This window comes from Argentina silus (genome assembly GCF_951799395.1).
Source record: "Argentina silus genome assembly, chromosome: 10".
NCBI classification, from domain to species: Eukaryota; Metazoa; Chordata; class Actinopteri; order Argentiniformes; family Argentinidae; genus Argentina; species Argentina silus.
Window position 1 is genome coordinate 640,491 of NC_139664.1, and position 27,613 is coordinate 668,103.

The 27,613-nt window shown below is 47.9% G+C and overlaps 3 protein-coding genes across 4 annotated transcripts; 2 read left to right on the forward strand and 1 right to left on the reverse strand.

Moving 5' to 3' along the window:
* Positions 1–2,090: 2,090 nt before the first annotated feature.
* Positions 2,091–7,065, forward strand: LOC310810683 (C3a anaphylatoxin chemotactic receptor-like; the record flags this gene model as incomplete). The annotated part of the gene is made up of 2 exons (XM_083678530.1): positions 2,091–2,096; positions 5,654–7,065. The coding sequence occupies 2 exons, from the start codon at positions 2,091–2,093 to the stop codon at positions 6,779–6,781; spliced, it is 1,134 nt and encodes a 377-aa protein (XP_083534656.1). The 3' UTR covers positions 6,782–7,065.
* Positions 7,066–7,983: 918 nt separating this feature from the next.
* Positions 7,984–14,144, reverse strand: lin37 (lin-37 DREAM MuvB core complex component). The gene is made up of 10 exons (XM_083679583.1): positions 14,065–14,144; positions 13,628–13,686; positions 13,089–13,164; positions 12,817–12,867; positions 12,547–12,576; positions 12,348–12,433; positions 11,920–12,080; positions 11,465–11,596; positions 11,163–11,236; positions 7,984–9,356 (listed from the first exon to the last, which is right to left on the reverse strand). The coding sequence occupies exons 2-10, from the start codon at positions 13,659–13,661 to the stop codon at positions 9,269–9,271; spliced, it is 732 nt and encodes a 243-aa protein (XP_083535709.1). The 5' UTR covers positions 13,662–13,686; positions 14,065–14,144; the 3' UTR covers positions 7,984–9,268.
* Positions 14,145–14,295: 151 nt separating this feature from the next.
* Positions 14,296–27,110, forward strand: proser3 (proline and serine rich 3). 2 transcript variants are annotated; one of them, XM_083678149.1, is made up of 14 exons: positions 14,296–14,349; positions 16,128–16,244; positions 16,357–16,465; positions 16,790–17,091; positions 17,318–17,469; positions 18,201–18,304; positions 19,829–19,914; positions 20,514–20,725; positions 20,838–21,157; positions 21,288–21,964; positions 22,410–22,599; positions 23,116–23,320; positions 25,663–25,744; positions 26,983–27,110. In XM_083678149.1, the coding sequence occupies exons 2-14, from the start codon at positions 16,234–16,236 to the stop codon at positions 27,035–27,037; spliced, it is 2,505 nt and encodes an 834-aa protein (XP_083534275.1). In that variant the 5' UTR covers positions 14,296–14,349; positions 16,128–16,233; the 3' UTR covers positions 27,038–27,110. The 2 variants fall into 2 exon arrangements, with proteins under 2 accessions (XP_083534275.1, XP_083534276.1); XM_083678150.1 differs by having other exon boundaries at positions 20,514–20,647.
* The last annotated feature ends 503 nt before the right edge of the window (positions 27,111–27,613 follow it).

The following is a 27,613-nucleotide window of genomic DNA, read 5'->3' on the forward strand; positions in this document are numbered from 1 at the left end:
GTAGCACGCTAATGCGCTTACCACGTAATCGCAAGGTTCCTGGTTCGATTCCGACCCTCGACCTATCTTGCATGTCATCCCTCCTCTCTCTCCCCCATCTTTCCTGTCAATGCAATGCAATCATTTCAAACTGCTAAACAGAACTCCCTCCCTCTGTCCCCCCAACTGCCTTATCCACCCACCCCTACCCCTCTCCCCACCACTACTGTCCCACCCCCCCTCTCCATCCACCCACCTCTACCCCTCTTCCCCATCCCCCCTGTCCCACCCCCCCGTCTCACCCTCCCCCCCCACCCCTCCCCCCACCCCCTCCTCCCCCCTCTCTCACCCAGGCGTAGAGCTGGCTGTTGACAGAGATGGAGACGTTGTGGAGGTACACATAGACAGCTGTCACGCTGGGGGAGGCTCCCTTACTGCAGACACGTACGTCCACCACCACCCTGAACCACTGGGCAGAGGCCTGGTCGCACAGAGACGCCACCTACAGGGGACAGAGGGGATAACACCACACCATAGAGTTAGAAACACTAGAGGGAGCAGTACTGCCCTTAAACACTAGAAGGAGCAGTACTGCCCTTAAACACTAGAAGGAGCAGTACTGCCCTTAAACACTAGAGGGAGCAGTACTGCCCTTAAACACTAGAAGGAGCAGTACTGCCCTTAAACACTAGAAGGAGCAGTACTGCCCTTAAACACTAGAGGGAGCAGTACTGCCCTTAAACACTAGAGGGAGCAGTACTGCCCTTAAACACTAGAAGGAGCAGTACTGCCCTTAAACACTAGAAGGAGCAGTACTGCCCTTAAACACTAGAAGGAGCAGTACTGCCCTTAAACACTAGAGGGAGCAGTACAGCCCTTAAACACTAGAGGGAGCAGTACTGCCCTTAAACACTAGAGGGAGTACTACATGTTGTTGCTGCGTATTGGCATTGGTTGTTTTGTTATTCTGAACATTTGTAAGGTTGCTTAGAAGAATGCAATATTATTGTAATATTAATTTAATTATTGATGACTTTATCTCCTTGCCATGTGCAGTATGTTATTCTGAACTAAGATCTGAGCGTATCCACACAAAACTTCAAGGTGTTACCTATCAAATGGCATCCTGCTTTCGCATCTTCATCGTATTTCTGTGTCTGGTCGTCCCATCCAGGGGAGGCTGGTGGAGGCTGGTGGAGGCTGGTGGAGGCTGGTGGAGGCAGGCATCAGAGGACGGGCTCATTGTGATGCCTGCGTGTGTTTGACACCATTCCACACGTTTGATGCCATTCCTCATATGATTTCCATGCATTACAATGAGCCCGTGACGATAGGCTGCTACTGTGATGCGGTAGGAACGCTACCTGACGATAGGCTGCTACTGTGATGCGGTAGGAACGCTACCTGACGATAGGCTGCTACTGTGATGCGGTAGGAACGCTACCTGACGATAGGCTGCTACTGTGATGCGGTAGGAACGCTACCTGACGATAGGCTGCTACTGTGATGCGGTAGGAACGCTACCTGACGATAGGCTGCTACTGCGACAAACATCTAAATCCAAACATGGAAGTCGAAGCGGCGAAGTCGTGGCTCAGCGGTAACGCTCCAGACGATAGCGTACAGTACCAGTCAAAGGTTTGGACACACCTTCTCATTCAATGGTTTTTCTTTATTTTTTATTATTTTCTACATTGTAGATTAATATTGAAGACATCAAAACTATGAAGGAACACATATGGAATTATGTCGTAAACAAAAAACTGTTAAACAAACCAGAATATGGTTTATATTTTAGATTCTTCAAAGTAGCCGCCTTTTGCTTTGATGACAGCTTTGCACACTCTTGGCAAGTTTGTGTCCAAACTTTTGACTGGTATTGTACATACAGTAGGAAAAAATACATAGAATTGTAGAAATACATTTTCAGTGTCTGTTCTTTGTATATTCACTGCAGTTACTCATGTTCACCACTAGCTGAATCTTTTGACTGGTGCTGTATATACAGTACAGTATACTACAGTACAGTATACACCCCTGAAGATGGTGGGTTCAAGCTTCGCTTGGCCCCTTCTGTCCTGTCACCCCTCTCCTCTGCCGGGGTAAGAAATATGTCGGTATGTCGCCAGGGTAAGACATAATCATATAAAGAGTTTCATTTGTGTGTGTGTCTGTGTGTCTGTGTGTCTGTGTGTCTGTGTGTGTGTGTGTGTGTGTGTGTGTGTGTGTGTGTGTGTGTGTGTGTGTGTGTGTGTGTCTTTTTTTTCTCCCTTCTCAAAGTTCTCAAAAGCTGGATCCATTATTTCCAGAAGTACTGCATTAGTTGGTACGGATGGCTAATCCATGACTGATGATGATTTGTCATTTCATAAATTGAATTTTAATTGAACTCTTTTCCTTTATCTCAGAAGTAACGTCACCCAGCCTGCCAAACCAGGTGTTTGGCAATCAATCTGTTTGGAACGGCACGTTCTGTCTCTCATCTCCTCCGGCCACCGTTAGCGAGTCCCCGTTGCCTCCAGCAGGTGGCGCTGCCCCTCCTCAGCCCTGCTCAGTGCAGGCAGTACTGGGGACAGAGCAGGATCACTGATGCTATTGATGTTATTTGGCATGTATGGAGACTGTTACATAAATACATATTGAGGATAAAGCGAATAAAGAATTTACAGACAAGTCGAGGCGCTGACGAAACGTAACGAAAGTGAAAGTCACCACCGACGTTTGACCATGGAGTGACCATCACCGAAGGACCACCTTTGGATCGACACAACCTAAGCCTGACCTTTGAGCTGTCTAAGCGGTCCAGATGAAACGGAAGAAACATGCTTTGAAATAAAGTTCTATTCGGTTGATGTCTTTTTTCTGTCTGCTTTGTTTGAAATCAGCCTGCACTGCTTGTATTAGCTATTGTGGACCTGGTCACATGTGAGAGGTGGGGAGAGAGAGAGACAGATAGATAAACAGACAGACACACAGACAGACAGATAGACACACAGACAGACAGACAGACAGACAGACAGACCGAACGACAGACCGACAGACAGACAATCACAATATACATAAATCTGCCTTCACAATACAAAGAGGAAGTAGGGGGGGGAGAGAGAGAGAGAGAGAGAAGAGGGGGGAGGAGGGGGAGGAGGGGACAAGAGAGGAGTATGATTTCTGCTCCACAGTAACAATCAGTATCCAGTGTCATCAAATGTGAGAGAGACAGGATCATATTCATAACAAGACGACAAATGGGTAAGCACTTTTACAATATGTCCTTTTCTCTGCAAAATATGTTCAGATGTTCCTTTCAGATTAAGACAGTGATCAACATGCCATCAATACTATCAGTTCTGTGAAGCTTTGCAATTACCATCCAACTATTGTCATATGAAGTGCATGACCGTGCATGACCATTTAGGTTTAAAGTTTGTTTTTATAAAGCCTGCTACAGTATGTTGTGAGTGAGCACACATACAGTCAGTCATATATATATATATAGTTCCTCGAGTTCCACTCCCACCCCCACCACAGACACAGGTTAAACCGCTGATGAGTTATTTACGTACAATACCGGTCAAAAGTTTACACACACACACACACACACACACACACACACACACACACACACACACACACACACAGGGACCAAGTAAACAACGAGTTAATGGCCTTGTTCACACAGACACACACCCAGCATAGTCATCACACATATACAGTACCAGTCAAAGGTTTGGACACAAACTTGCCAAGAGTGTGCAAAGCTGTCATCAAAGCAAAAGGCGGCTACTTTGAAGAATCTAAAATATAAAACATATTCTGGTTTGTTTAACAGTTTTTAGTTCACTACATAATTCCATATGTGTTCCTTCATAGTTTTGATGTCTTCAATATTAATCTACAATGTAGAAAACAATACAAATAAAGAAAAACCATTGAATGAGAAGGTGTGTCCAGACCTTTGACTGGTACTGTATGTATATGTACAGTGCCTATAGAAAGTCATCCTACCCTGTGAAATCTTTACCTTTTGTCACATTACACCTTGGAAATTAAAATAAATCAAATCTAACTTTTTTGAGCTGTATGTACACATTATAACCCTCATCATCAAAGTGAAAATAAAAATGTTAAAAATTCTGGACAATTATTAAAAAGTAATTAGTGAAATACCTGGTTTGGTTAAGTGATCAGCCCCTTAGAGTATACCATTATAAACTTGCTCAGGTGCAATCAATCAACTTCCAGATCAAACACCAGGCTAATTGCCCCCCACCTGACATCAATTGTAGTGGTTTTGATTACTTCAGAATAAAACCAGCTGTTTCTTGAGGATTCCATTACTAGAAGTGCATGGTTCTGCAAAGAATTCACCATGGTTAGAAAAGTACTTTCAAAAGGCCTCCAGGATAAAGTTGTAGGAAGGCACAAGTTAGGTGAAGGCTACAAAAAGATTTCGAAGGCTTTAGTACCCTCTGAGTACCGTTCAGAGCATCATTAAGAAGTGGAAGGCGTATGGCACCACCAACACCTTGCCTACCGTCCAAACTGGATGACCGAGCCAGGAGGACATTGATCAGAGAAGCTACCAAGAGGCCAAAGGCAACTTTGAAGGACTTACAAGTCTTTATGGCTGGGACTGGTCTGTCTGTGCATGTGACAACAATCTCACAAGCTTTACACAAAGCTGGCCTGTATGGCAGGGTAGCAAGAAAGAAGCCTTTTCTGAAAAAGTGCCACACTCAGTCTCGTTTGTGCTATGCAAAAACACACAAAGTATTCAGACCCCTTAACTTTTTACACATTGTGTTGTGTTATAGACTCAATTTTATTTTTACAACCAGGGTTCAGGGTTATGCAACCATATTGTTTTGCAGAAAGACAGACTTCCTTCTTCCACAGCATTTCAGATGGTATCTATTACACTCATCTGTGAGCACATAAATTGCAAATCATCACTTTTGAACATACTGTTCAGTCAGCTCTCTGTGAGATTGAAAGATACAGGACAGCCGTAAGGAATTAACTCACTAGTCATCATTAATGACACCTTCCTTTAGATTTTTCAATGAAATCTGGATTTAGTAACTTAAAGAGAGAGAATAGATGTTTTTTTCTCAATACATGAGACTAGATACTTTAATAACATCGAGATATACAGTGTCCTGTAATGGGACAGTGAAGCATTTTTTCTACTTTTGGCTCTATCCTCAAAGTTTACAAGTTTAGGTTTAAAATCAAACAATTACTAATAGGGGGAATATGTATAAAAACGTGTTGTAATTTCTAAATGATGAAATCAATATGCACACAAATACCCTCAAATAAAAGCTGATAATCTTTAACCAAATAGTAATTGTTTGATTTCAAATAACATTTTTGGGATTATAAAGCCAAAAGAAGAAAAAGGTTTCCCATGACTTATACAGGGCGTTGCAGTTATTATATCCACATCTGCAGTAGTGGCAGGGCGCATACACACACACACACACACACACGTTACAGCAAAAATGTGGTAATAATCAAATGTGGTAATAATTGTTGTTCTTTCTAACAACGCCCTCTGTTGCAGGCCATGATTAAGATCCAAGACTGATTCTGATTTGTCATTTCATAACCCCCCCCCCCCCACACACACACACACTTTTCCTTTATCTCAGAAGTGCCCGGTAATGTCACCCAGCCTGCCACGGGCCATGGTCAGTACCCGGATGAACAGAACCAGAACCAGACCCAGAACCAGTCCTTCAACTCCACCGGTGAGGACCCTTACGACGCATACACCAGCAGCATCCTGGATACCGTCTCCTTGGTGATCTACTGCCTGGCGTTCTTGGTGGGCACCGTGGGCAACGGCCTGGTGATCTACGTGACGGGCTGCCGGATGAAGAGGACGGTCAACTCGGTCTGGTTCCTCAACCTGGCGCTGGCGGACTTCCTCTTCACAGCCTTCCTCCTCTTCTCCATCGTCTACGTCTCCCGGGGCTTCAGGTGGCCGTTCGGGGACTTCCTCTGCAAGCTGAACAGTATGGTGATGGCCGTCAACATGTTTGCAAGCGTGTTCCTGCTCACGGCCATCAGCCTGGACCGCTGCGTGGCCACCTGGGTGGTGGTGTGGGCTCAGAACAAGCGAACGCCGCGTAAGGCTCAGGTGGCCTGCGTTATCATCTGGCTGTCCGCTCTCGCCTGCAGCCTCCCCTTCACACTCTTCAGGAAGACCATGGACTGGAACAACCAAACCGTGTGCATGTACTCTTATAGTGACACCACCCACAAGAACCTGGTTGTGTTCCGCTTCCTGGTCGGCTTCCTCGCCCCCTTCCTGGTCATCGTCAGCTGTTACATGGCCATAATGACGAGGGCCAAGCGCCTCCAGAGGGGGAGGAGCCGCAGGTCTCTCCGCATCATCGTGGCCATCATCCTGGCGTTCTTCCTGTGCTGGATGCCCTTCCACACGTTCCAGTTCCTGGGGTTGGGCCGCCGCCCCGCCCTGGCGTTCACGGTGTACATCGGCAGTCCCCTGTCGGCCAGCCTGGCCTTCCTCAACAGCTGCCTCAACCCGGTCCTCTACGTCTTCATGTGCGACGAGTTCCTGAAGAAGCTTCGCCAGTCCATGCTGCTGGTGTTTGAGAGCGCCTTCGCCGAGGACCACCTGTCCTTCGCGTCCTCCGCCCGCTCCTTCACCTCGCAGCTCTCCAGGGTCTCCAGGAAGTCTGAGACGCTGACGTCCAGGGACGGGAAAGAGACCGCCACCTCCCTGATCACCACTAACAGCGGCTCTGATAACAAGATGGCTACCGCAGAGGTGTGAGTGTGTGGGGGGGTTTCTGGACCAAAACAGCATTTGAACATTTATTTGTTTTTTCAAGGGATCTCATTCTCTGATCGCTACCAATTGAAAGATTGAATGTTACATACTGGACCTTTAAAGAGAATTATCGTATTCGGAATAACAAAATAGCTGTCAACCATGCTGTGATTCAGCGCGTTCAGTGGCGTAGCACACTAAGGCGCATACCATGTCGTCGCAGGATCCCTGGTTCGATTTCGGCCATCGACATATCCTGCATGTCATCCCTCCTGTGAGACCCATCATTCCTGTCAATCTCTACTATCTCTATCTGAATAAAGCAGAAATGCCCTGAAAACAACAAAAACATGCTGTGATTTGTGTTTTTATTGTGTTTATTCTGTCTCTGAAAAATGTAGCTTTGTTGCCGTGACAGCTGTATGATGTCTTAGTAAATGTGCTTTTTGTTGCGACCAATTTACCTCAGAAGACATTTATTAGTGTTCCAAATTAAACAGTGGACTGCCTGACTGTGACAGATAAGAACAGAGTTATAGCCTCAGAGATTAATTACAGTGCATTAAGGGGAGTGTGCCCTCTAGGGACATATAAATCTATGGGTATTAGTCAGGGGAGGCTGATGGAGGTAGAAATAGGAGGACGGGCTCATTGTAATGCATGGAATGGAATCAATTCCACTCCTAATTCCATGCATTATAATGACCCTGTCCTCCGATTTCTACCCCCACTAGCCTCCCGTAGTATGAGTGATCGATCACCTATGTCCTCCATGTTGTTTTTGACCTGTAGGCCTACAGTGTACAGGAGCTCTGTGAGAAACTCTGCCAAAACATGCAGAAACCTTGTCTGTAGTTGACTTTGCTTTCTGACTGGAGGAGGTGGGGTGGGGCAGTGTATAATCCAATGCAAACGCAAATTAACTTCACCAGCATTTAACCTGCTCCACATACCCATTACCTGCAATGTACAGGTGACATGCAGGTGTGTTGCAGGTACAAGGTTGAACAGGATTCCCAGTCCCAGTCCCAGTCCCAGCTCAACTCAAGATTAGATAAAGTCACTGGAGGAACCTCTGTGTAATCAGGGTTTGAGAAATCAACCACTGCCATTTGACACATCATAGCCACAACTTCCTAACAATAAACTGTCAAGACTGATGCAATAAAACCTTTGGAACACTTTCAAGATGTTATGCCAGCAGCAGCAAAAATACTGTAGCAAAGAGTATTTATTTCAAGATTTCAACATATTGTAAAAACAAGCACTTGGACAGATTTATCCAATGAAAACAATTCTTTTTTGATATAACACAGTGAATTATGACTTTTTAATTTTTGAGTTGTTTGGATTGTGCTTTTGAATATCATTCCTAAAATATTACCTAGGTCACTAGTCTGGGCAACAACATGTCAGCAAGCATCTGGGGCTGTCCTGATACATACAAACCAGGGGAGGCTGCTGGAGGTAGAAATCAGAGGACAGGCTCATTGTAATGTATGGAATGGAACTGAATGAGGAATGGTATGACACCATTCCATTACATGCATTACAATGAGCCCGTCCTCCAAATTTCTACCTCCATCAGCCTCCCCTGAAAAAACACACATTCAGTACACTGCGCCATTCAAATGAATAGTAAAGTCTGATCACCAAATTTGTGTCTCTACGTCCCATCACTGTGACGGAGGCTCACCAGCAGGGCCAGATATTACCTCAACGACTGCATTCACAGACAAAAGTCTACTGCAGTAACTCATTAAAAAAATCTAAAATAGCAACACACCACGGGAGTCCTGCACGCTGCACCAGAATCATCACCCAGAACAGCATGGCTACGTTTGATAACAGTGACTCTGGGTTCTGGCTCCCTCCTCGTGGCTAGGACGGGGCCCAGGGGAGGCTGGGGGAGGTAGAAACCAGCCTCCCCTGATGGGGACATGGGCTCCAGGAGACTCATGAGATCTGACGCCCGGATCACAGGGGTAATGTCCAATGGTAGTTAACTACCCCAGGGCTCCTTCTCTCTTCTGTGTGTGTGTGTGTGTGTGTCTGAATAGGAGAAAGAAAACAAGAGAGAGTGTGTGCGCCTCTGTGTGTGTGTGTGTGTGTGTGTGTGCGTGTGTGTGTGTGTGTGTGTGTGCGTGTGCCTCTGTGCGTGTGTGTGTGTGTCTGAATAGGAGAAAGAAAACAAGAGAGAGTGTGTGCGCCTCTGTGTGTGTGTGTGTGTGTGTGTGCGCCTCTGTGCGTGTGTGTGTGTGCCTCTGTGCCTGTGTGTGTGTGTGCGTGTGCCTCTGTGTGTGTGTGTGTGTGTGTGTGTGCGCCTCTGTGCGTGTGTGTGTGTGCGTGTGCCTCTGTGCGTGTGTGTGTGTGCGCCTCTGTGCGTGTGTGTGTGTGCGTGTGCCTCTGTGCGTGTGTGTGTGTGTGCGTGTGCCTCTGTGCGTGTGTGTGTGTGTGTGTGTGTGTGTGCGTGTGCGTGTGTGTCCCCAGCTAGCGGTCGTACATCTCCTTCATCTCTTTGAGAACCCTGATGCTCTCGCTGTACCTCAGCTGGTTCTTATTGGACGACTCCTTCCATCTGAAACACAGAGGCTGATGTTATTGGACAACTCCTTCCATCTGAAACACAGAGGCTGATGTTATTGGACAACTCCTTCCATCTGAAACACCCAGGTCCAATAACCCAGAGGATGATGTTAGATGGTTGATTCAGCCAAGATCAAGTTATCCTTTTTTTTTTTTTTAAACAAATATTTTTTGTACAACACTTGTTGTAAGTCACTTTGGATAAAGGCTAAATGTCTAAAATGTAAAAATGTAAATGTTGTATTTTCTTTTATGGTGAAGATGCCTTCATGTTTCAAAGGTATTGGACTTCATTAGATATCGTCAATATTCTGTGTATTCATCAAATTATTTAGGATTGATTTGAAGTTCAGAATATTCACGTACAGGGCAAGCAAAGGGTTTTACTCAGGTATGGTGTGGTCAAATCTGACAAAAAGAGCTTTTGCACACCTGTATTCTCTATTGGTGCAGAGGAAAAGACAAATTAGGAGTAGAAAAAAAAAAATAGACTGTCTCTGCTTGCAAGTGTAGTACGTTTTAATAGGTGCAACGTTTTGGTCAGAGACCTTCGTCAGGCATGGCATGGCATCGTCACCATCATCACCGTCCTCTGTGGCTCAGTTGGTAGAGCATGGCACTAACAACGCTTAGGTTGTGGGTTTGATTCCTGCTGGGACCATATATACTGAAATGTATGAACTCACTGCAATGTAAGTCGCTTTGGATATAAGCGTCAGCTAAATGGCATACATATATACACACACACACATACATACACATACACATATATATTACCATCACCAGGCATGACACTGAACCTATTAAAACTGATTACAAGCAGAGACAGTGTGCACAGGCCTCTTTTTTCTGCTACGCAACATGGTGTGAGGAGATGTAATCTCTTGGAAAGATCCATACCACCACATCCTGTGATATGTTAAAGACCCACCACAACCACAGCGTTGTACAGCAGCCTGGTATGGAGTGCAAGGCCCACACAACCTGTATGCAAGGTTGGGTTTCTATTAGTTGGTGTGACTCAAGCTCATAGTTGTAGAAGCTCTCTCTCCCATGCACAGTACCCGTCAAAGGTTTGGACACAAACTTGCCAAGAGTGTGCAAAGCTGTCATCAAAGCAAAAGGTGGCTACTTTGAAGAATCTAAAATATAAAACATATTCTGGTTTGTTTAACACTTTTTTTGTTTACTACATAATTCCATATGTGTTCCTTCATAGTTTTGATGTCTTCAATATTAATCTGCAATGTAGAAAATAATAAAAAATAAAGAAAAACCATTGAATGAGAAGGTGTGTCCAAACTTTTGACTGGTACTGTATAATCTGTCTATGTGTCACTCATAGTGGGTCTCCGGTAGTGTGCTTGGCTCCTGTTAACCACACTGACAGTCAGATTAGTAAAGATACTCTCCCCAGCAGCTCTGGTACGGCTGGTATGCATCTATTTAAGCCTCTATTTTAACCATTATTCATCCAGGTACGTCTCATTGACATCAAATCTATTCTTCAAGAGAGATTCAGTCTTATTCCGATCCCCATTAGCTGTTAATCTAGGATCAGATCCTCTCACTGGGGTCCACACAGAAACATGTCACCAGGAGAGGCTGGTGGAGGACGGGCTCATTGTAATGCAAGGAATGGAATTAGGAATGGTATCAGACATGTGTGCTTGATACCATTCCTCATTCCATTCCATGCATTACAATGAGCCCGTCCTCCGATTTCTACCTCCACCTTCCCATATCACACGACAAACAATTACACACACTATACAGACTGAGAAAACACAGGACCTACTTCTGTCTGATCTTCTTCCAGCGTTCCATGTGGTTGTATATGAGGGGACCAGACACTGGAGCTGCATCTGTTAGCTTGGGGGTGCGGGGGGGGAGAGACAGAGAGAGAGAAAGACAGTGATACTATCATCCTTAAGATAACGTACTGTATGTGAATACTCCTCATATCAGAATGGCTTCTGAACTCTTCATTTAGTCAATGCTGCGGCCAGAATAAAGAGTGGAACTAAGTGTTTGTCTGGAAGAGTAATGACGGAGATCATGTTATGAAAGCAGGTATTCCAGCTCTGAGAATGACAGTACCTTGGTGACAGTTGGCTTTTCTGTGGGCGGGATCCGCAGATTGACAGGCTCTCCAGAGGTGCTGATTGGACAGGAGGTGGGAGAAGGGAGCCGGTAGACATTCTGACCCTTCCCATTGAGCATGTCTGCAGCCTGACAAAACAAGACAGACATCAGACATCAAGCATAGAGCACAGAGAGGGAGAGCAGCCTGGCCAAACACAGACATCAATATTCCGAGTACATGATGAGAATATAGACGATTAAGTCGTGTAGGGGACAAGATGACTTCACATCCCTACAGTATACCATTGAGCTTCCATCATAGCCCCCCCCCCCGCACTTCCTCCTCCCAACCCGACCCCCACCAGTGTCCTGGACCCCCCTGATGGCTATGCCCTGGGCCTTTCCCCCCCTCCCAACCCAACCCCCACCAGTGTCCTGGACCCCCCTGATGGCTATGCCCTGGGCCTCACCTCCTCCTCCACCATGTTGTGTGGGGGGCTGGGGGAGGCAGCCCTCTCCCGGGACGAGGGGTTGTTCCTCATCCAGGCTCGGCAGATGGGGTAGAGGGGGGTGGTGGTGCTGAACTGGGCCAGGTCCACACTACGGTCAAACAGCTTGATGATGTAGGCATCTGGGAGAGGAGGTGTGGGGGGGGGGGGGACAGAGGGGTGAGAGAGAAATGAGTTCAGATGAGAGAGGGATACGTTTCAGATTGATCATTTGACTCACTGCATGGAATGAAACAAGGTGTTCTGGAGCCGGGCAAGGTGAAAGAGGGGAAAGAGGGGAAAGGCATGACGACTCATGTTAGGCCGACTGTTTCGTCATGATTTGCAGGGGGCAGCATTGTGTGTGTGTGTGTGTGTGTGTGTGTGGGGGGGGGGGGGGGGGGGGTTACTCTGTTTCTGTTGGTTGCTCTCTGTTAAGCTATCATCCATCTCTTTCCTCTTCTTCCTCCGGTGCTGTGGGAAACGTGACGACGGCCTAGAACATCAACAACATCGGGTCAGGGCTCAGGGCTCAGGGCTCAGGGGGGTGGCAACGTCAAATCACACACACTCAGAAGTACTTTCTTAACGAGTCTAAACAAGGCTTACCGCTTCCCAGCAGAGGATGGAGACAAATCTCTACGGAGGAAACATGAGTCCACGGTTACCACAGTAATAACATTAGAGATGAGAACATAACACAAACACATATATATATTAAAATGGCTTATGTCAATTCCAGTAAGAGTCCATTGTATTCAGTACATCACGAGAATAGAGAAGTCAATGTCACCCAAACAGAGTGGTTTAAGTGTGATCCGTTGACCCGTCTGAAAAGCAAGCAACAGGCCCACAAAGAATATCCAACATTATTCATACTTGCTCAAAGAGTCTGCAGCGGTCTTTCCACTCTCGTCTTCATTTGGCTCCCTGCAAACAACAACAACAACAATGAGCTCCATGGTACAGTACGCAGACAAGGAGGAAGGGAATGTGTCCCTGCCCTGAAGCATTACATCAACAGCCACTTCAAGTCTGCACAGAGGCTTCTCTTTCCAATGATTAAGAATAACACCGCCCCACCGGTTCCCACACAGAGCGGAACCTGTCTATGGTGGGAACTGACGGGGCTAACAACAACTCTGGCTGACCTCTCACTGTCACTCTTCTCCACCAGACCCTGCAGCACTGCATCAAGACGACAACGTGCTCCAGTCCCGTCCGCATCTAGGGGATTCAAACATGGATGACAGTTGGGATTCAAACATAGGTGACAGTTGGGATTCAGACATGGCTGACAGTTATGAAGTCCCCTACTGGCCTAATCTGAGAACCCCAGCTGCAGCCCTAACCCTAACTTCAACCCTAACCAACACCAACCCTAACTTCAACCATAACCAACATCAACCCTAGCTCCAACCATAACCCCAGCTCCAACCCTACCTGACTTGGGTTGAAACTTAAACATTAACCCAATCCATTGCATGCATCCTAACCTTACCCTATTACCCTGCTGTCTGCAACCTAAACCCTGACCTCTCAACCCTTGGGGAACAATCTATTTTAATGGCGTCCCAAGAGTCCACAACCCTATATATGACTTGATAGAGACGGGATCATTCAGTTGAGTGTAACGGCCAAGCAGTTGAGTGACACATTGTTGCACACATTGGTCTGTTAGAGATCCCACCTAGCTTTTCAGTCTTGATCTTGACGTGTTGCATGATCGGTCCAACGGATCACCTCACACTGAAAATCAGAGAGGTTCAACTCACACAAGGCATGTGACAGGCACGAAACCGCGAATCTGTTATCATGACCAGCGAATGCAAACTGATTATAGGCTTCACGTAAACACTGTCTAGACTGACCAGCTGATAGTATTAGTTGAGAATACAGATGTTTGATCAGAGTCAGAGTGTTGAAAAGTGAATTGAATGACCGACGGAAGCGGTCTGCTGTCGGCTGCTAGCGGGCATTACCCAGTCGACTAGTAACGGACACGTATTTCACTGGTTTGTGAGCTTGTGCAGTCGCTATACATAGTTGACTAAACATGCTTTTCATCACTTTTACATCAATTTTATTATCAGATGCCAAATAGATGTAAAACATAGATTTATTTACCTTTCACACAACTAGCTTGCTATTTAGCTTAGCTTTAGCTCGGGTACTGGACGTTTGTTCAACTGGACTTTCCTCTTCCGCGCGCAGCCCGTCTCCTCTTCACTGATTGGAGAAGGAGTTGACTGCATGCTTATCATTGGTTCAGATGAATGTCTATCACTTGCAACTCTCTGCTGATTGGCTAGTATCGGTCGTAGTAAATGACGTTAAACATAAACAAACGTCTGTCACTTCTCAGTATTCTTCAATCTGTCAAGTATTGGAACATAACGTCTCTTCGGGCAGGTAAAGTAAAGTCTAAACGCGGATTCGTGTTATATAGCCACACTTTAGTGTTCTCAGATCTGAAGTACGATTTTATTTAGCAGTTTGGTTGCTTGGTTACTGATACAAAAACTGATGCAAAAAAACCCTGCGGAAGGCGGGCAATGTGCTGCGAGTCTCCTCGCTTTGGTCGCGTTGATCATCTCCCAACCAGGTCCAGACAGAGGCCAAACGACCTCCCAACCAGGTCCAGACAGAGGCCAAACGACCTCCCAACCAGGTCCAGACAGAGGCCAAACGACCTCCCAACCAGGTCCAGACAGAGGCCAAACGACCTCCCAACCGGGTCCAGACAGAGGCCAAACGACCTCCCAACCAGGTCCAGACAGAGGCCAAACGACCTCCCAACCAGGTCCAGACAGAGGCCAAACGACCTCCCAACCAGGTCCAGACAGAGGCCAAACGACCTCCCAACCAGGTCCAGACAGAGGCCAAACGACCTCCCAACCAGGTCCAGACAGAGGCCAAACGACCTCCCAACCAGGTCCAGACAGAGGCCAAACGACCTCCCAACCAGGTCCAGACAGAGGCCAAACGACCTCCCAACCAGGTCCAGACAGAGGCCAAACGACCTCCCAACCAGGTCCAGACAGAGGCCAAACGACCTCCCAACCAGGTCCAGACAGAGGCCAAACGACCTCCCAACCGGGTCCAGACAGAGGCCAAACGACCTCCCAACCAGGTCCAGACAGAGGCCAAACGACCTCCCAACCAGGTCCAGACAGAGGCCAAACGACCTCCCAACCAGGTCCAGACAGAGGCCAAACGACCTCCCAACCAGGTCCAGACAGAGGCCAAACGACCTCCCAACCAGGTCCAGACAGAGGCCAAACGACCTCCCAACCAGGTCCAGACAGAGGCCAAACGACCTCCCAACCAGGTCCAGACAGAGGCCAAACGACCTCCCAACCAGGTCGAGACAGAGGCCAAACGACCTCCCAACCAGGTCCAGACAGAGGCCAAACGACCTCCCAACCAGGTCCAGACAGAGGCCAAACGACCTCCCAACCAGGTCCAGACAGAGGCCAAACGACCTCCCAACCAGGTCGAGACAGAGGCCAAATGATAGGCCAACCAGGTCCAGACAGAGGCCAAACGACAGGCCAAGCAGGTCCAGACAGAGGCCAAACGACCTCCCAACCAGGTCCAGACAGAGGCCAAACGACCTCCCAACCAGGTCCAGACAGAGGCCAAACGACCTCCCAACCAGGTCGAGACAGAGGCCAAATGATAGGCCAACCAGGTCCAGACAGAGGCCAAACGACAGGCCAAGCAGGTCCAGACAGAGGCCAAACGACAGGCCAAGTAGGTCGAGACAGAGGCCAAACGACAGGCCAACCAGGTCCAGACAGAGGCCAAACGACCTCCCAACCAGGTCCAGACAGAGGCCAAACGACCTGCCAACCAGGTCCAGACAGAGGCCAAATGATAGGCCAAGCAGGTCGAGACAGAGGCCAAACGACAGGCCAAGCAGGTCGAGACAGAGGCCAAGTGACAGGCCAAGCAGGTGCAATATGTGTGTGAGCCTTAAGATCCAGTTCCATGATGTAGCCCAACGTTAGCCCTGCGAAATGAACGACGTTACAGTTAAAGCGAAAACCTTCCAGTCGTCTGTGCTTTCTAGCTCTCTCCTCTGACTCTGAAACGGAGGTTGAGATGAATTTAGCTAAATTCATGTTAGTTTGCTATTTATCTGACATGTACTCGCAGCCTATGTCTCATCATCTCAAGCATTGCAGGTAGATCGGACTGGTAGTCCTCCTCTCACCTGGGGCATGTGTGCCGTGCCGTGCCGTGCCACCCCCCTGCCCAGGTTTCTGAGTTGATTCTTCTGGCGCCGTTAACATGAACTCGAGGTGAGGAGCAGATCAAAGGGAGGGGAATGGAAGGCTGCCATTCTAAGACTAATGTTGTTCTGTCCTGGTGAATGATGGTTCTAGTGTATGCTATGTCCTCTCTCCTTCTTAGTGGTGCTGTGTTCACGAGGCAGAACCCCTTCCCACCGGACCCCCCTCTGGGAAAAACACATTACAGCCCCTCCCGCATCCGGAAGCTCCCAAAACAGCAGAGGAAAACGGTAAGAAAACCTGACAGCTCCTTAGGGTTCGGGTTATTGGGTTCCAATGGCTTCTCCCGTAGTCCTCTGTGGCTCAGTTGGTAGAGAATGGCGCTAACAACGCTTAGGTTGTGGGTTTGATTCCCGCTGGGACCATATATACTGAAATGTATGCACCCACTGCAATGTAAGTCACTTTGGATAAAAGCTTCAGCTAAATGGCATATGTTATATATCCTCTCCAATGCATGTCCACTGCAGCACAGTGCCTTTTTAGTACCCTCCTGCTCAGTGCATGTTCCTCACACTCTCTCCCTCCAAAATGTTTGTCCCTCCTCTCATCAGACCCTGAGTCCTGTTCGCCTCGCCCAGCTCCCCGGCCCTCCCTCTCCACCCCCCCAGATCCGCTCTCTGAGCCCAGAGGACAGGCGCTTCCTGAGGGAAGCCAGCCACCTTGTCCTCTGCCCTCCTCCAGCCTCAGAGGCCCAGCCTAGCTTCTCAGAGTCCTGGCCTTCCACTGACCCCGGGACTTCCCCAGCCAACACCACAGCCTCCCCAGACACACCGGCCCTTACGTGGGCTGCAGCAGCAGGAAAGTCCCTGGTCTCTGCTGGGGGAGAAGGCCAGGACGACTCTGTGTTGGCGAGGTATGCTTGAGATTATAACTAGTCACTCACATGTTGACTCATACAGACTTTGTGTCCCTCTCTCATGTTTCATGTCATGTAGTATGTTTCTTTTCTATGGGCCGTTGTCCTGGACACAGATTAAGCTTAATCCTACAAGACTGAAAAGCATCTTAAGTGAAGATTCTCCACTGAAAGTGTAATTCACTCCAGGACGACTGTAGATTTAACCAGTGTACTCCCCCAGGTACATCGAGCGCTTTCGCCACGGGCGCCCGCAGAGTCGGGAGGAGCGTCAAGAGATGGCTGCCGTGGCGACGGAGGGTCAAGGGCCTTTCTGGTGGCTGTCCCCCTCCCCGCTACCCTCGAGTTCCACTCCCACCCCCACCACAGACACAGGTTAAACCGCTGATGAGTTATTTACGTACAATACCAGTCAAAAGTTTACACACACACACACACACACACACACACACACACACACACACACACAGGGACCAAGTAAACAACAAATTAATGGCCTTGTTCACACAGACACACACCCAGCATAGTCATCACACATATACAGTACCAGTCAAAGGTTTGGACACAAACTTGCCAAGAGTGTGCAAAGCTGTCATCAAAGCAAAAGGTGGCTACTTTGAAGAATCTAAAATATAAACCATATTCTGGTTTGTTTAACAGTTTTTATTTCACTACATAATTCCATATGTGTTCCTTCATAGTTTTGATGTCTTCAATATTCATCTACAATGTAGAAAATAATAAAAATAAAGAAAAACCATTGAATGAGAAGGTGTGTCCAAACTTTTGACTGGTACTGTCATTGTACATGTCTCCATGGTGACAGCAACATGTACAGAAGACCCCTTCAATAAAAGATGAGAATCTCAACTAGTCATTTATACATAGTAATTGTTTGATTTCAAATCCAAATCTTTGGAGTGTAGAGCCAAAAGAAGAAAAAAAATGCTTCACCGTCCCATTTCTTATGCCGGGCCCTGTATCTCAGTTCTGAACTTTTCCAAAAATGATGAAGTCTGATAAAGTGTGATACCCAGTCTTAATCTACATACTCTGTCCTCCTCTCTTTCTGTCTCCCTATTGGCTCTCTTCTCCTCCGTCCCCAGGCCTGAGGATCGACCCCACAGCCTCCATCCTCAGCCCTGTGGGTCCGCCTGGACACGACAGCACCCTCTCCCCCTGTAGGGTCTTGCTGGACCTCAGTGCCATGGTGGGTCAGGAGTCTGGGACCGTGGTCTTCCACAGAGACACACATACCACATATCTCATATCTTTGTTTGTATGACTCTGGTCTTCCCTGGTATAGTCAGTTGCTGACCTGCAGCAATAACCCATGGGTTAATGACACCATAGGGCTACACAACGCTGATGTGAAATATAACAGTTGTTAAATAAGCTGCTTTCATGAGCGATCTCCTGTGTTAGTATGAGTCCTTATCTAGCGGTGTACCTGAAGATCCTAAGATCAATCTGACCTCACCTTTGGGGTTAAGGCATAAAAGGGAAACAGGCATCATGCTATCACGCCACAGGATCTCTTTGTCCCCAGTGTACTATAACTCAACATAAGGGGAGGCTGGTGGAGGTAGAAATCGGAGGTTCGGGCTCATTGTAATGCATGGAATGGAATGAGGAATGTGTTTGATACCATTCCTCAATCCATCCCATGCATTACAATGAGCCTACCTTCACCAGCCTCCCCTGCTCAACATGCAGGCTAATGACACTGTCCTGTCCTGGAGGTGACACTATGCTCTCAGTAGAGGCTCCGTGTGGCCATCTAGTGGTGTAGACTGGTACAACACCCTCCACATGTTCATCATGTCTAATAGGGTTTCCCGGACCAAGATTAAGCCTAGCCTTGGACTAAATAACATTTTCAATAGAAAATCTCCATTGAAGGTGCATTTTAGTCTAGGATTAGGCTTAATCTGTGTCTGGGAGACCAGTCCATAGTCTTGAGGCCCTGGTTGTTGCTGGTGTTAACCCAGGCTGGGAGGTAGATGTTCTCCAGATGGGTCTGAAGCTGTCAGGGACTCCAGAGGCAGAGTGACTGAGGGGGACCCGGTTAACAGCCTCCTGCCTTATACAGACCTTGCCTCATAAATATTATCATACCAACCAGACGAGGTGTTTTATAAATGAACTCCATGTTTATTACAGTTCTGAACAAGCCATTCCCTTCCAGCTGGTTATGCAACTGTGTCCCATGCTTCTGTTGTTGTTGCTGCTTGTGTGGGCAGCCTGGGTTCATCTCTATGGTAAAATAATAGAATACTTTATTATTTAGTGTGGAGACTAACCCTAACCCTAACCCTAACCAAGCATTCATATGCATCACATGATAAGGTCAGCTTAAACGTCAGATACATAAATACGTAGCTGTAGTAGTAGTAGTAGTAGTAGTAGCTGTAATAGTAGTAGCAGTAGCAGTAGTAGCAGTAGTAGTAGTAGTAGTAGTAGCAGCAGTAGTAGCAGTAGTAGTAGTAGTAGTAGTAGTAGTAGCAGTAGTAGTAGTAGTAGCAGCAGTAGTAGCAGTAGTAGTAGCAGTAGTAGTAGTAGTAGTAGTAGTAGTAGTAGTTGTAGTAGTAGTAGTAGTAGTAGTAGTAGTAGTAGTAGTAGTAGTAGTAGTAGTAGTAGTAGTAGTTGTAGTAGTAGCAGTAGTAGCTGTAGTAGTAGTAGTTTTTGTTTTTAAAGGAACCATGTGCAGGTACCATGTGCCTCTCTGCCCCAGGGCCTGTCTGACTCGTCCCAGTGTGACCCAGGAGAGCCAGAGGTGCTGCAGCTCCAGCAGAGGGCCCTCAGCCTGCTACAGAGGAGGTAGGACCCTGGAGGACTGGAGCACACTCAGACTGAACAGATTACATACCTCAACATCCCTGGTTTACATAGATTACATACCTCAACATCCCTGGTTTACATAGATTACATACCTTAACATCCCTGGTTTACATAGATTACATACCTTAACATCCCTGGTTTACATAGATTACATACCTTAACATCCCTGGTTTACATAGATTACATACCTTAACATCCCTGGTTTACATAGATTACACACCTCAACATCCCTGGTTTACATAGATTACACACCTCAACATCCCTGGTTTACATAGATTACATACCTTAACATCCCTGGTTTACATAGATTACATACCTTGACATCCGTGGTTTCTGCTGTAGATTACCTTAACGTCATTGGATTAGAAGTTCATTGCGTTATCCCACAGAAAAGACTATGTTACATAGATACATGGAAAATAGTATCGTTGATTTGTGCAAGTTCACTCTTAGAATAAAAGGTTGTTCCTACAATCAAAAGGTTTTTTGGCTTGCCCCTTTAGTAACAGAATCCTTTGAAGAACCCTTTTTTGTAAGAGTGTAGTAGTCATGAATACACCTCCTGTTCTGTGTTTCAGTGAGCACTCCCTCGGTAGCGGGTCTATCCCCATCAGCTCTGAAGGCCTGGGCTGCTCCGACTTCTCCTCCCCCGTCAGTGTAGATGAGCCGGTCCGAAGGCCTATGATTCCAAGTCTAATGGACTCAACCACTGGTGAGCCGTGGGTTGTGCAGTTTGATCCAGTACATTCAACTTCTTCTCCAAAACCCTTTGAACCCCATGTCCAGTTCAGTAAGTTTGACCGTCATTTCCCTGGGGGTTCATCCTTCCTTCCTCTCACTTTCTCTGTCTTTATATAAACATTGCAATAATAATAATATGATGCAACCCGTTTCTCAAGCAGCGTTGAACCTAAACCCTGCTGCCCTTGACGCTGGCCGCGTGCCCAAACCCTCGGGGGCAGGACCCTCGGCCCCACGCCCTGGCGTCCTCTCCTCGGTCCCCCGCACGCGCCCAGAAGAGGACATCTTGTTCCAGTGGCGACTGAGGAGGAAGATGGAGGAAGCTCGACATCGGCCCCCCTCCCACACCCACACCCACACCCAGCAGGCCAGGCAGTGGCCCCCCACCCACACCCAGCAGGCCAGGCAGTGGCCCCCCACCCACACCTACGACCCCAGTCTCCACCAGACACCTACAACCCCAGTGTCCTGGCAGACACAGGTACACAGACCCCCCCCCCCCCCCCATCTACACCTGGTACTGGAAAGAATCATTAAAATTCTAATCATCTTTGTTTTTAATGAAGTCAAATTCACCATGAGTTGTTTCTATTGTCCCCGCCCTCTGTTAGGTACAGGAGAGTCTCCATCCTGCGGACCCCTCCCATAGGGTCACCCCATCCTTCACCCCCGCCCCCCGGACGATCCCGGCCCCCCTCGGACTATCCACCCCCGCGGCAGCCCCCTCCCCCTCCCTCCCCATCTCCAGCCCCACCGTCTCCAAACTACAGTCTGACGCCACTGACCCCTCCCACATTACCCTCCTCAGGGATGTCCCGTCCTGCCCCACCCAGCCAGCCCCAACCAACTCCCAGACGTCCCCCCCTCCCACTGCCCGCCAGAGGAGCCCCCAGAGGGGGGAGAAGGTCCCCAGGCAGCCTCCAGCACCGACTAGCTCTACACAGCCCCAGGCCCAGCATAGGTCCAGGCAGCCCGTGACCCAGGCCAGACATCCCCCGGCCCAGCCTAGCCTCACACAGCCCCCATCTCAGCCCAGCTCCAGACATCCCACGGTCCAGGCCAGCCTCACAGACACCTCCACTGAGGAGCCCTCCAGTAACCATGGGTCCTCTCCCCCTCCTCCTGCTGCCTCGTCTGACACCACCGAGGAAGACTGGCGCGGTCACCAGAGGAGGGAGGAGAGGAAGAACAGAGGCATGACACAGAGGAGGGAGGAGGAGGAGGAGGAGGAGAAGAAGAAGAAGGAGAAGAGGACAGGGCCATCCAGCAGGAAGAAGAAAGCACCCAGGTAGGACAGGTTTTCTAAAAGCTCTCCAGAAACAAGCCCCTTGCGCCGAGACACTTGTGCAGATCAGACATAATTTGATAGGTATTAGATAACATGATAGTAAGTCCATCTTGCCCTCTGATAAGTGCTTAAACCTGTCTCATCCACTCAGATCTAGACAAGTGTCTAGGGGTCAGGGGTTGTTTCTGGACAGGGCCCACGTTTTGATCGAAAGATGTCTGATGCAGGTCTGGTATGTTTACTAGTAAGCTTAATTTATAATATCTCTGTAAACAAGTGTTGTCACAGAGAATATGCTCCCAGTCAGCTTTCCTGGTAAAATGAATAGAAAATCCCTACCTCATAACATGAATCAGTCTAATAGAGGTTGTGTGGTTGTGTGGTTGTGTGGTTGTGTTATTGTTGTGACGTGACATTGTTCCAACATTGTGTCCTGTCTATGTAGACATCACGGTGGTGCCGGGGACCATGGCGACAGGGGCCTGACCCGCCACAGCAGAGGTCAGCACAGGGTCACGACCCCATGGAGGGAGGAGCGAGGACAGGTGTCAGCCAGAGAGGCCCACCCCCACCCCCGGCCCCGCCCTGGAGACTGCCCACCCCCACCCTCCCCTATACACAGTGCCATGGGACAGGTCAGGGTTCATCTGAACTGAATTTAATAACTTTATTGATCCCCAGGGCTTACACAACAAACTTTGCAAACACACAAACCTTATATGGTGCTTGTGCAATGCTTTAAAACATGTTTACACACACGATGGGAAACGCAGGGGGATTTATTATCACTTTTTCTTAAAGGACATGATGAGGAGCGTCTGGAGGATACCTTACTGGAGGATACCAGGGTAGACCAGGGGAGGCTGGCGGAGGTGGAAATCGGAGGACGGGCTCACACGTGTTTGATACCATTCCTCATTCCTTTCCATACATTGCTATGAGCCCGACCTCCGATTTCTACCTCCACCAGCCTCCACTGCGGTGTGGACTGAAATGGCCTGAAATGCGTTTCTATTCTCAGCATTACTGTGTGTTCTGAATAGACTCCTCTGACCCCGCCCCTCAGCGCGGCTCATTCACCGCCAGCTGTGTCACCATGGTGACGGGCCTCTTCAGTATCCACCAAGTGACCCGTCTCTCTGTCCTGGCAGGTCGTCTCAGAGGTGCTGTTCCCTGCTCCGGACTCACCCCCCCCAGCGCCCCGGACCCCCGCCTCCGTCTCCTCCGACTCCGACTCCCCCAGATACGTTCCCCCGGCGCCCCCCCAGTCCCCCGTGCCAGCCACGTCCCCCGTCCCCCAGCCCAGGGTACGGCAGCCCAGAGAGGTCATTTCTCAGCTGCTGCTGGAGGCTGAAGGTAAGAAGGGTGAGCGGGGGGGAGGCAGGGGGGGAGGCAGGGGGGGAGGCAGGGTGGGGTGTGTGTGTGTGGGGGGGGGGGGTGACCTGTATGACCTTTCCCAGGGTAACAGACAGGAATAGCAGACCAGGGTCACATCGTTAGTCACAAAAGTATTTGCGGTGTTCTTGATTTAGCTCAGTGTTTTCACTTCCTGAAGCTTCTCTATTGGTTCCGTTGTAGCGGACATACTCAGTCAGGCAGAGCTTAGGTATTTGAAGGTGTTTGTCTTAGTGATGTATCGGAAGGAGCCTGGTCCTCTGTGGCTCAGTTGGTAGAGCATGGCACTAACAACGCCTGGGTTGGGGGTTCAATTCCCGCTGGGACCATACATACTGAAAAATGTATGCACTCACTGCAATGTAAGTAAATGGCATATACATATATATATATATTAGAAGCCAGGTCTGGAAAAAAATGTGCTTTCTCCCAAGCCTCTCATGGCCATTAGTGTTTACTCCACAGCTGAAGTTATTGGGCGTTCATCTCAAGTTGGGATTCAGTTATAAGCGCATCAGCAATATTCTGTCAAATATGTTGGCTTCAGGGGAGGCTGGGGGAGGTAGAAATCGGAGGACGGGCTAATTGTAATGCATGGAATAGGTGGAAGGATTACGGCTGAAAGGTTTGATCTCTCCTGCCCTCTCTCTCCTGTGCACCCCGTCCTCTAAGAGAGGTGGTGGAGGGAGAAATCAGAAGAACGGGTTTGATTCCGTTCCTCATTCCGTTCCATGCATCACAATGAGCCCGTCCTCCAATTTCTCCCTCCGCCAGCCTCCGCTGGTTGGCTTGTATGATGTTTTACCGATGGCATAATTCTGTGTTGCATAAGACAACCTGTTGGCTACAGGTTGTCAACAATATTCTTTTAAAATGTGTTGGTTTGCATAATGTGTTTTAATGGCACCACAGTGCTGTGTTGCCTAAGACAATATGTCCCAGTGCCAACCCAGCTAGCTACAGGCACAGTCTGTAACCCCAGGCACAGTCCCCCAGGTACAGTCCCCCAGGTACAGTCTATAACCCCAGGCACAGTCCCCCAGTTACAGTCTGTAACCCCAGGCACAGTCCCCCAGGTACAGTCTGTAACCCCAGGCACAGTCCCCCAGGTACAGTCTGTACCCCCGGCCTGTTAGGTTTCATGTGTACATACAGTACGTGGCTATTTATACCTGTGTACACTGAACATGTGATCTGGTGTTCCACCTTGCATAGCTCTGCTGACAGGTAGCTAAAGTTAGAGCCAATGGAATCAGTCATATAGACGTCCTGCTCCTACAGAGTGTTCTATTGCTCCTACAGAGTGTTCTATTGCTCCTAAAGAGTGTTCTATTGCTCCTAAAGAGTGTTCTATTGCTCCTAAAGAGTGTTCTATTGCTCCTAAAGAGTGTTCTATTGCTCCTAAAGAGTGTTCTATTGCTCCTACAGAGTGTTCTATTGCTCCTAAAGAGTGTTCTATTGCTCACACAGTGACAGAGGCGTATCAACCACAATGATAAAACGCTTTCCCGGACGTAGATTGAGTCTAACCCTAGAGTCTAACCCTGGACTAAAAAGCATCTTGAATGGAGATTTGCCATTGAAAGTGTGATTTAATCCAGAACTAGGCTTAATCTGCGTCTGGGGAAACCAGCCCTAAGTGTGGTTTAGTCCAGGATGTGTCTGAATTGTGTCTGGCACACAGCCTCATAATACAACACATATAGGGATCAGCAACCTTGTGTGCAGAAGTCCTTAGTCATGTGTAGGTCAATATTAACCAGCTAATGTTTGGTTAGTGATCATGTTGAAATGTCAAGGGTGTTTCATACACACATACACCACACTGTGTCTAGACCGGGGAGGCCGGTGGAGGGAGGCTCATTGTAATGGATGGAACGGAAGGAGGAATGGTATCAAACCTTCCTAATTCCGTTCCATGTATTACAATGAGCCCGTCCTCTGGTTTCTCCCTCCACCGGCCTCCCCTGGTCTGGTGGTGGTCAGTTCTTCCCCTGTTTCCCCCCCTCGTGTGTTAGCCTATAGAGGTACTGTCCATCAGATCTGGGGTCAGTTTAAGTAACACCGAATTTCCCAACCCCGACAACCCAGCTGCAAAGCCACAAGAGAGTAACAATTTGCAGATCAATCTTCTGTTCATGAAAGAAAGAAATTCATTAAATGAAGAGCGTTGCTGGTCTAGGAGAGGAGTGGGTCTGGCTTGTCAAAAGAGATAAAGTCCTACTTTAGCTACGAAGCTACGAAGCTTTCCTGGGAACTGATGTATGAACCCATGCTCCTCCTCTCTCTCTCTCCCTGCGTAGATTCTGATGAGACGGAGTTTGAAGACGATTCTTTACTGCAGGTCCTTCGCCAGCAGAGGAGATGGGTAAAGGAACAGATCAGGTGAGTACCTACGAACCCAAACCAACCCCCTAGTACCTACTAACCCAAACCAACCCCCTAATACCTACGAACCCAAACCAACCCCCTAGTACCTACTAACCCAAACCAACCCCCTAGTACCTACTAACCCAAACCAACCCCCTAGTACCTACTAACCCAAACCAACCCCCTACCAAACCAACCCCCTAATACCTACTAACCCAAACCAACCCCCTAGTACCTACGAACCCAAACCAACCCCCTAGTACCTACTAACCCAAACCAACCCCCTAATACCTACGAACCCAAACCAACCCCCTAGTACCTACTAACCCAAACCAACCCCCTAGTACCTACTAACCCAAACCAACCCCCTAGTACCTACTAACCCAAACCAACCCCCTACCAAACCAACCCCCTAATACCTACGAACCCAAACCAACCCCCTAATACCTACGAACCCAAACCAACCCCCTAATACCTACGAACCCAAACCAACCCCCTACCAAACCAACCCCCTAATACCTACTAACCCAAACCAACCCCCTAATACCTACGAACCCAAACCAACCCCCTACCAAACCAACCCCCTAATACCTACAAACCCAAAGCAACCCCCTAGTACCTACTAACCCAAACCAACCCCCTAATACCTACAAACCCAAACCAACCCCCTAGTACCTACTAACCCAAACCAACCCCCTAGTACCTACTAACCCAAACCAACCCCCTAGTACCTACTAACCCAAACCAACCCCCTAGTACCTACTAACCCAAACCAACCCCCTAGTACCTACTAACCCAAACCAACCCCCTAGTACCTACTAACCCAAACCAAACCCCTAGTACCTACTAACCCAAACCAACCCCCTAGTACCTACTAACCCAAACCAACCCCCTAGTACCTACCCTTTAGAGCATGGCGCTAGGTTGTGGGTTTGATTCCCACTGGGACCATATATACTGAAATGTATGCACTCACTGCAATGTAAGTCGCTAAATGGCATACATTATTATTATTATATTATTATGACTCCCTTTTTGACTCATTATGACTCCCTTTTTGACTCATTATGACTCCCTTTTTGACTAATTTTGACTCCCTTTTTGACTCGCTCGCTCCTGTTATAGAATACTGCTGTGCCTCCTGGAATGATGTCATCCTTGTCTAAACTCTGCCTTGAAACGACCTTGAAATAATAGACTCTGAATATATAAATAAATACACAGTAGTAAATATAGCTCTTCCTCTGTCCCAGGGAGGTGGATGCCATGCTGGAGGAGCAGGGCAGAGGGAAGGAGACACACACCTGATGCAGCAGCGACGTTGTTTTTTAATTTTTGTACAGAAATATATAGTGCATTTTATTTTTTTGTGTTAACACTAGAAACATTTCTACAATAAACTCTTTTGAAAATATACATCCATATTTTTTTTGGGTTTGTTTTTGTTTTCAGCATATCACTTGTTCGTGTTAAAGTATTTCGTCAACACACACGTGATTTAGAGTGCATTACGCTGACCTTGTTCACACTTGGAACAAATCAACATTTCAAATAGTGTTTATATAATATTTACAATGATGACTGGTTTCATAATAATCCATTAAGGTGGATGAGTAACGGATGGTACCGGATGAAGGAGGCGTCCTGTCGGTATGTACACACTTCAGAGAGACTTCAGAGCAGGGAATATTAGACTGGAGCCAGGAGGGCGTTAATGCATGTTTTGGCACAGGCATCAGCTGCTGTAGTGAGTGGTTGTTGATACGTCGGGTGGAGGCCAGTGTTTCTGGTTTGTTTCTGTCAGTCAGTTTTTATACGGCTGTTGTCGGAATCCTTGGCATGTAGTAAAAGTGGCGTGTGTGTGAGAGAGAGAGACAGAGAGTG

Bases quoted from the DNA above. Each gene is read 5' to 3' on its own strand.
- lin37 (XM_083679583.1), bottom strand. From the start codon at position 13,661: ATGCAACACGTCAAGATCAAGACTGAAAAGCTAG. The intron at 13,165-13,627 runs GTGGGATCTCTA...TGAATCCCCTAG, and splicing joins GATCAAGACTGAAAAGCTAG to ATGCGGACGGGACTGGAGCA. The intron at 12,081-12,347 runs GTAACCCCCCCC...CTCCTCTCCCAG, and splicing joins GAGCAACCAACAGAAACAGA to ATGCCTACATCATCAAGCTG.
- proser3 (XM_083678149.1), top strand. The intron at 21,158-21,287 runs GTACACAGACCC...GCCCTCTGTTAG, and splicing joins CAGTGTCCTGGCAGACACAG to GTACAGGAGAGTCTCCATCC. The intron at 22,600-23,115 runs GTCAGGGTTCAT...CTGTCCTGGCAG, and splicing joins TACACAGTGCCATGGGACAG to GTCGTCTCAGAGGTGCTGTT.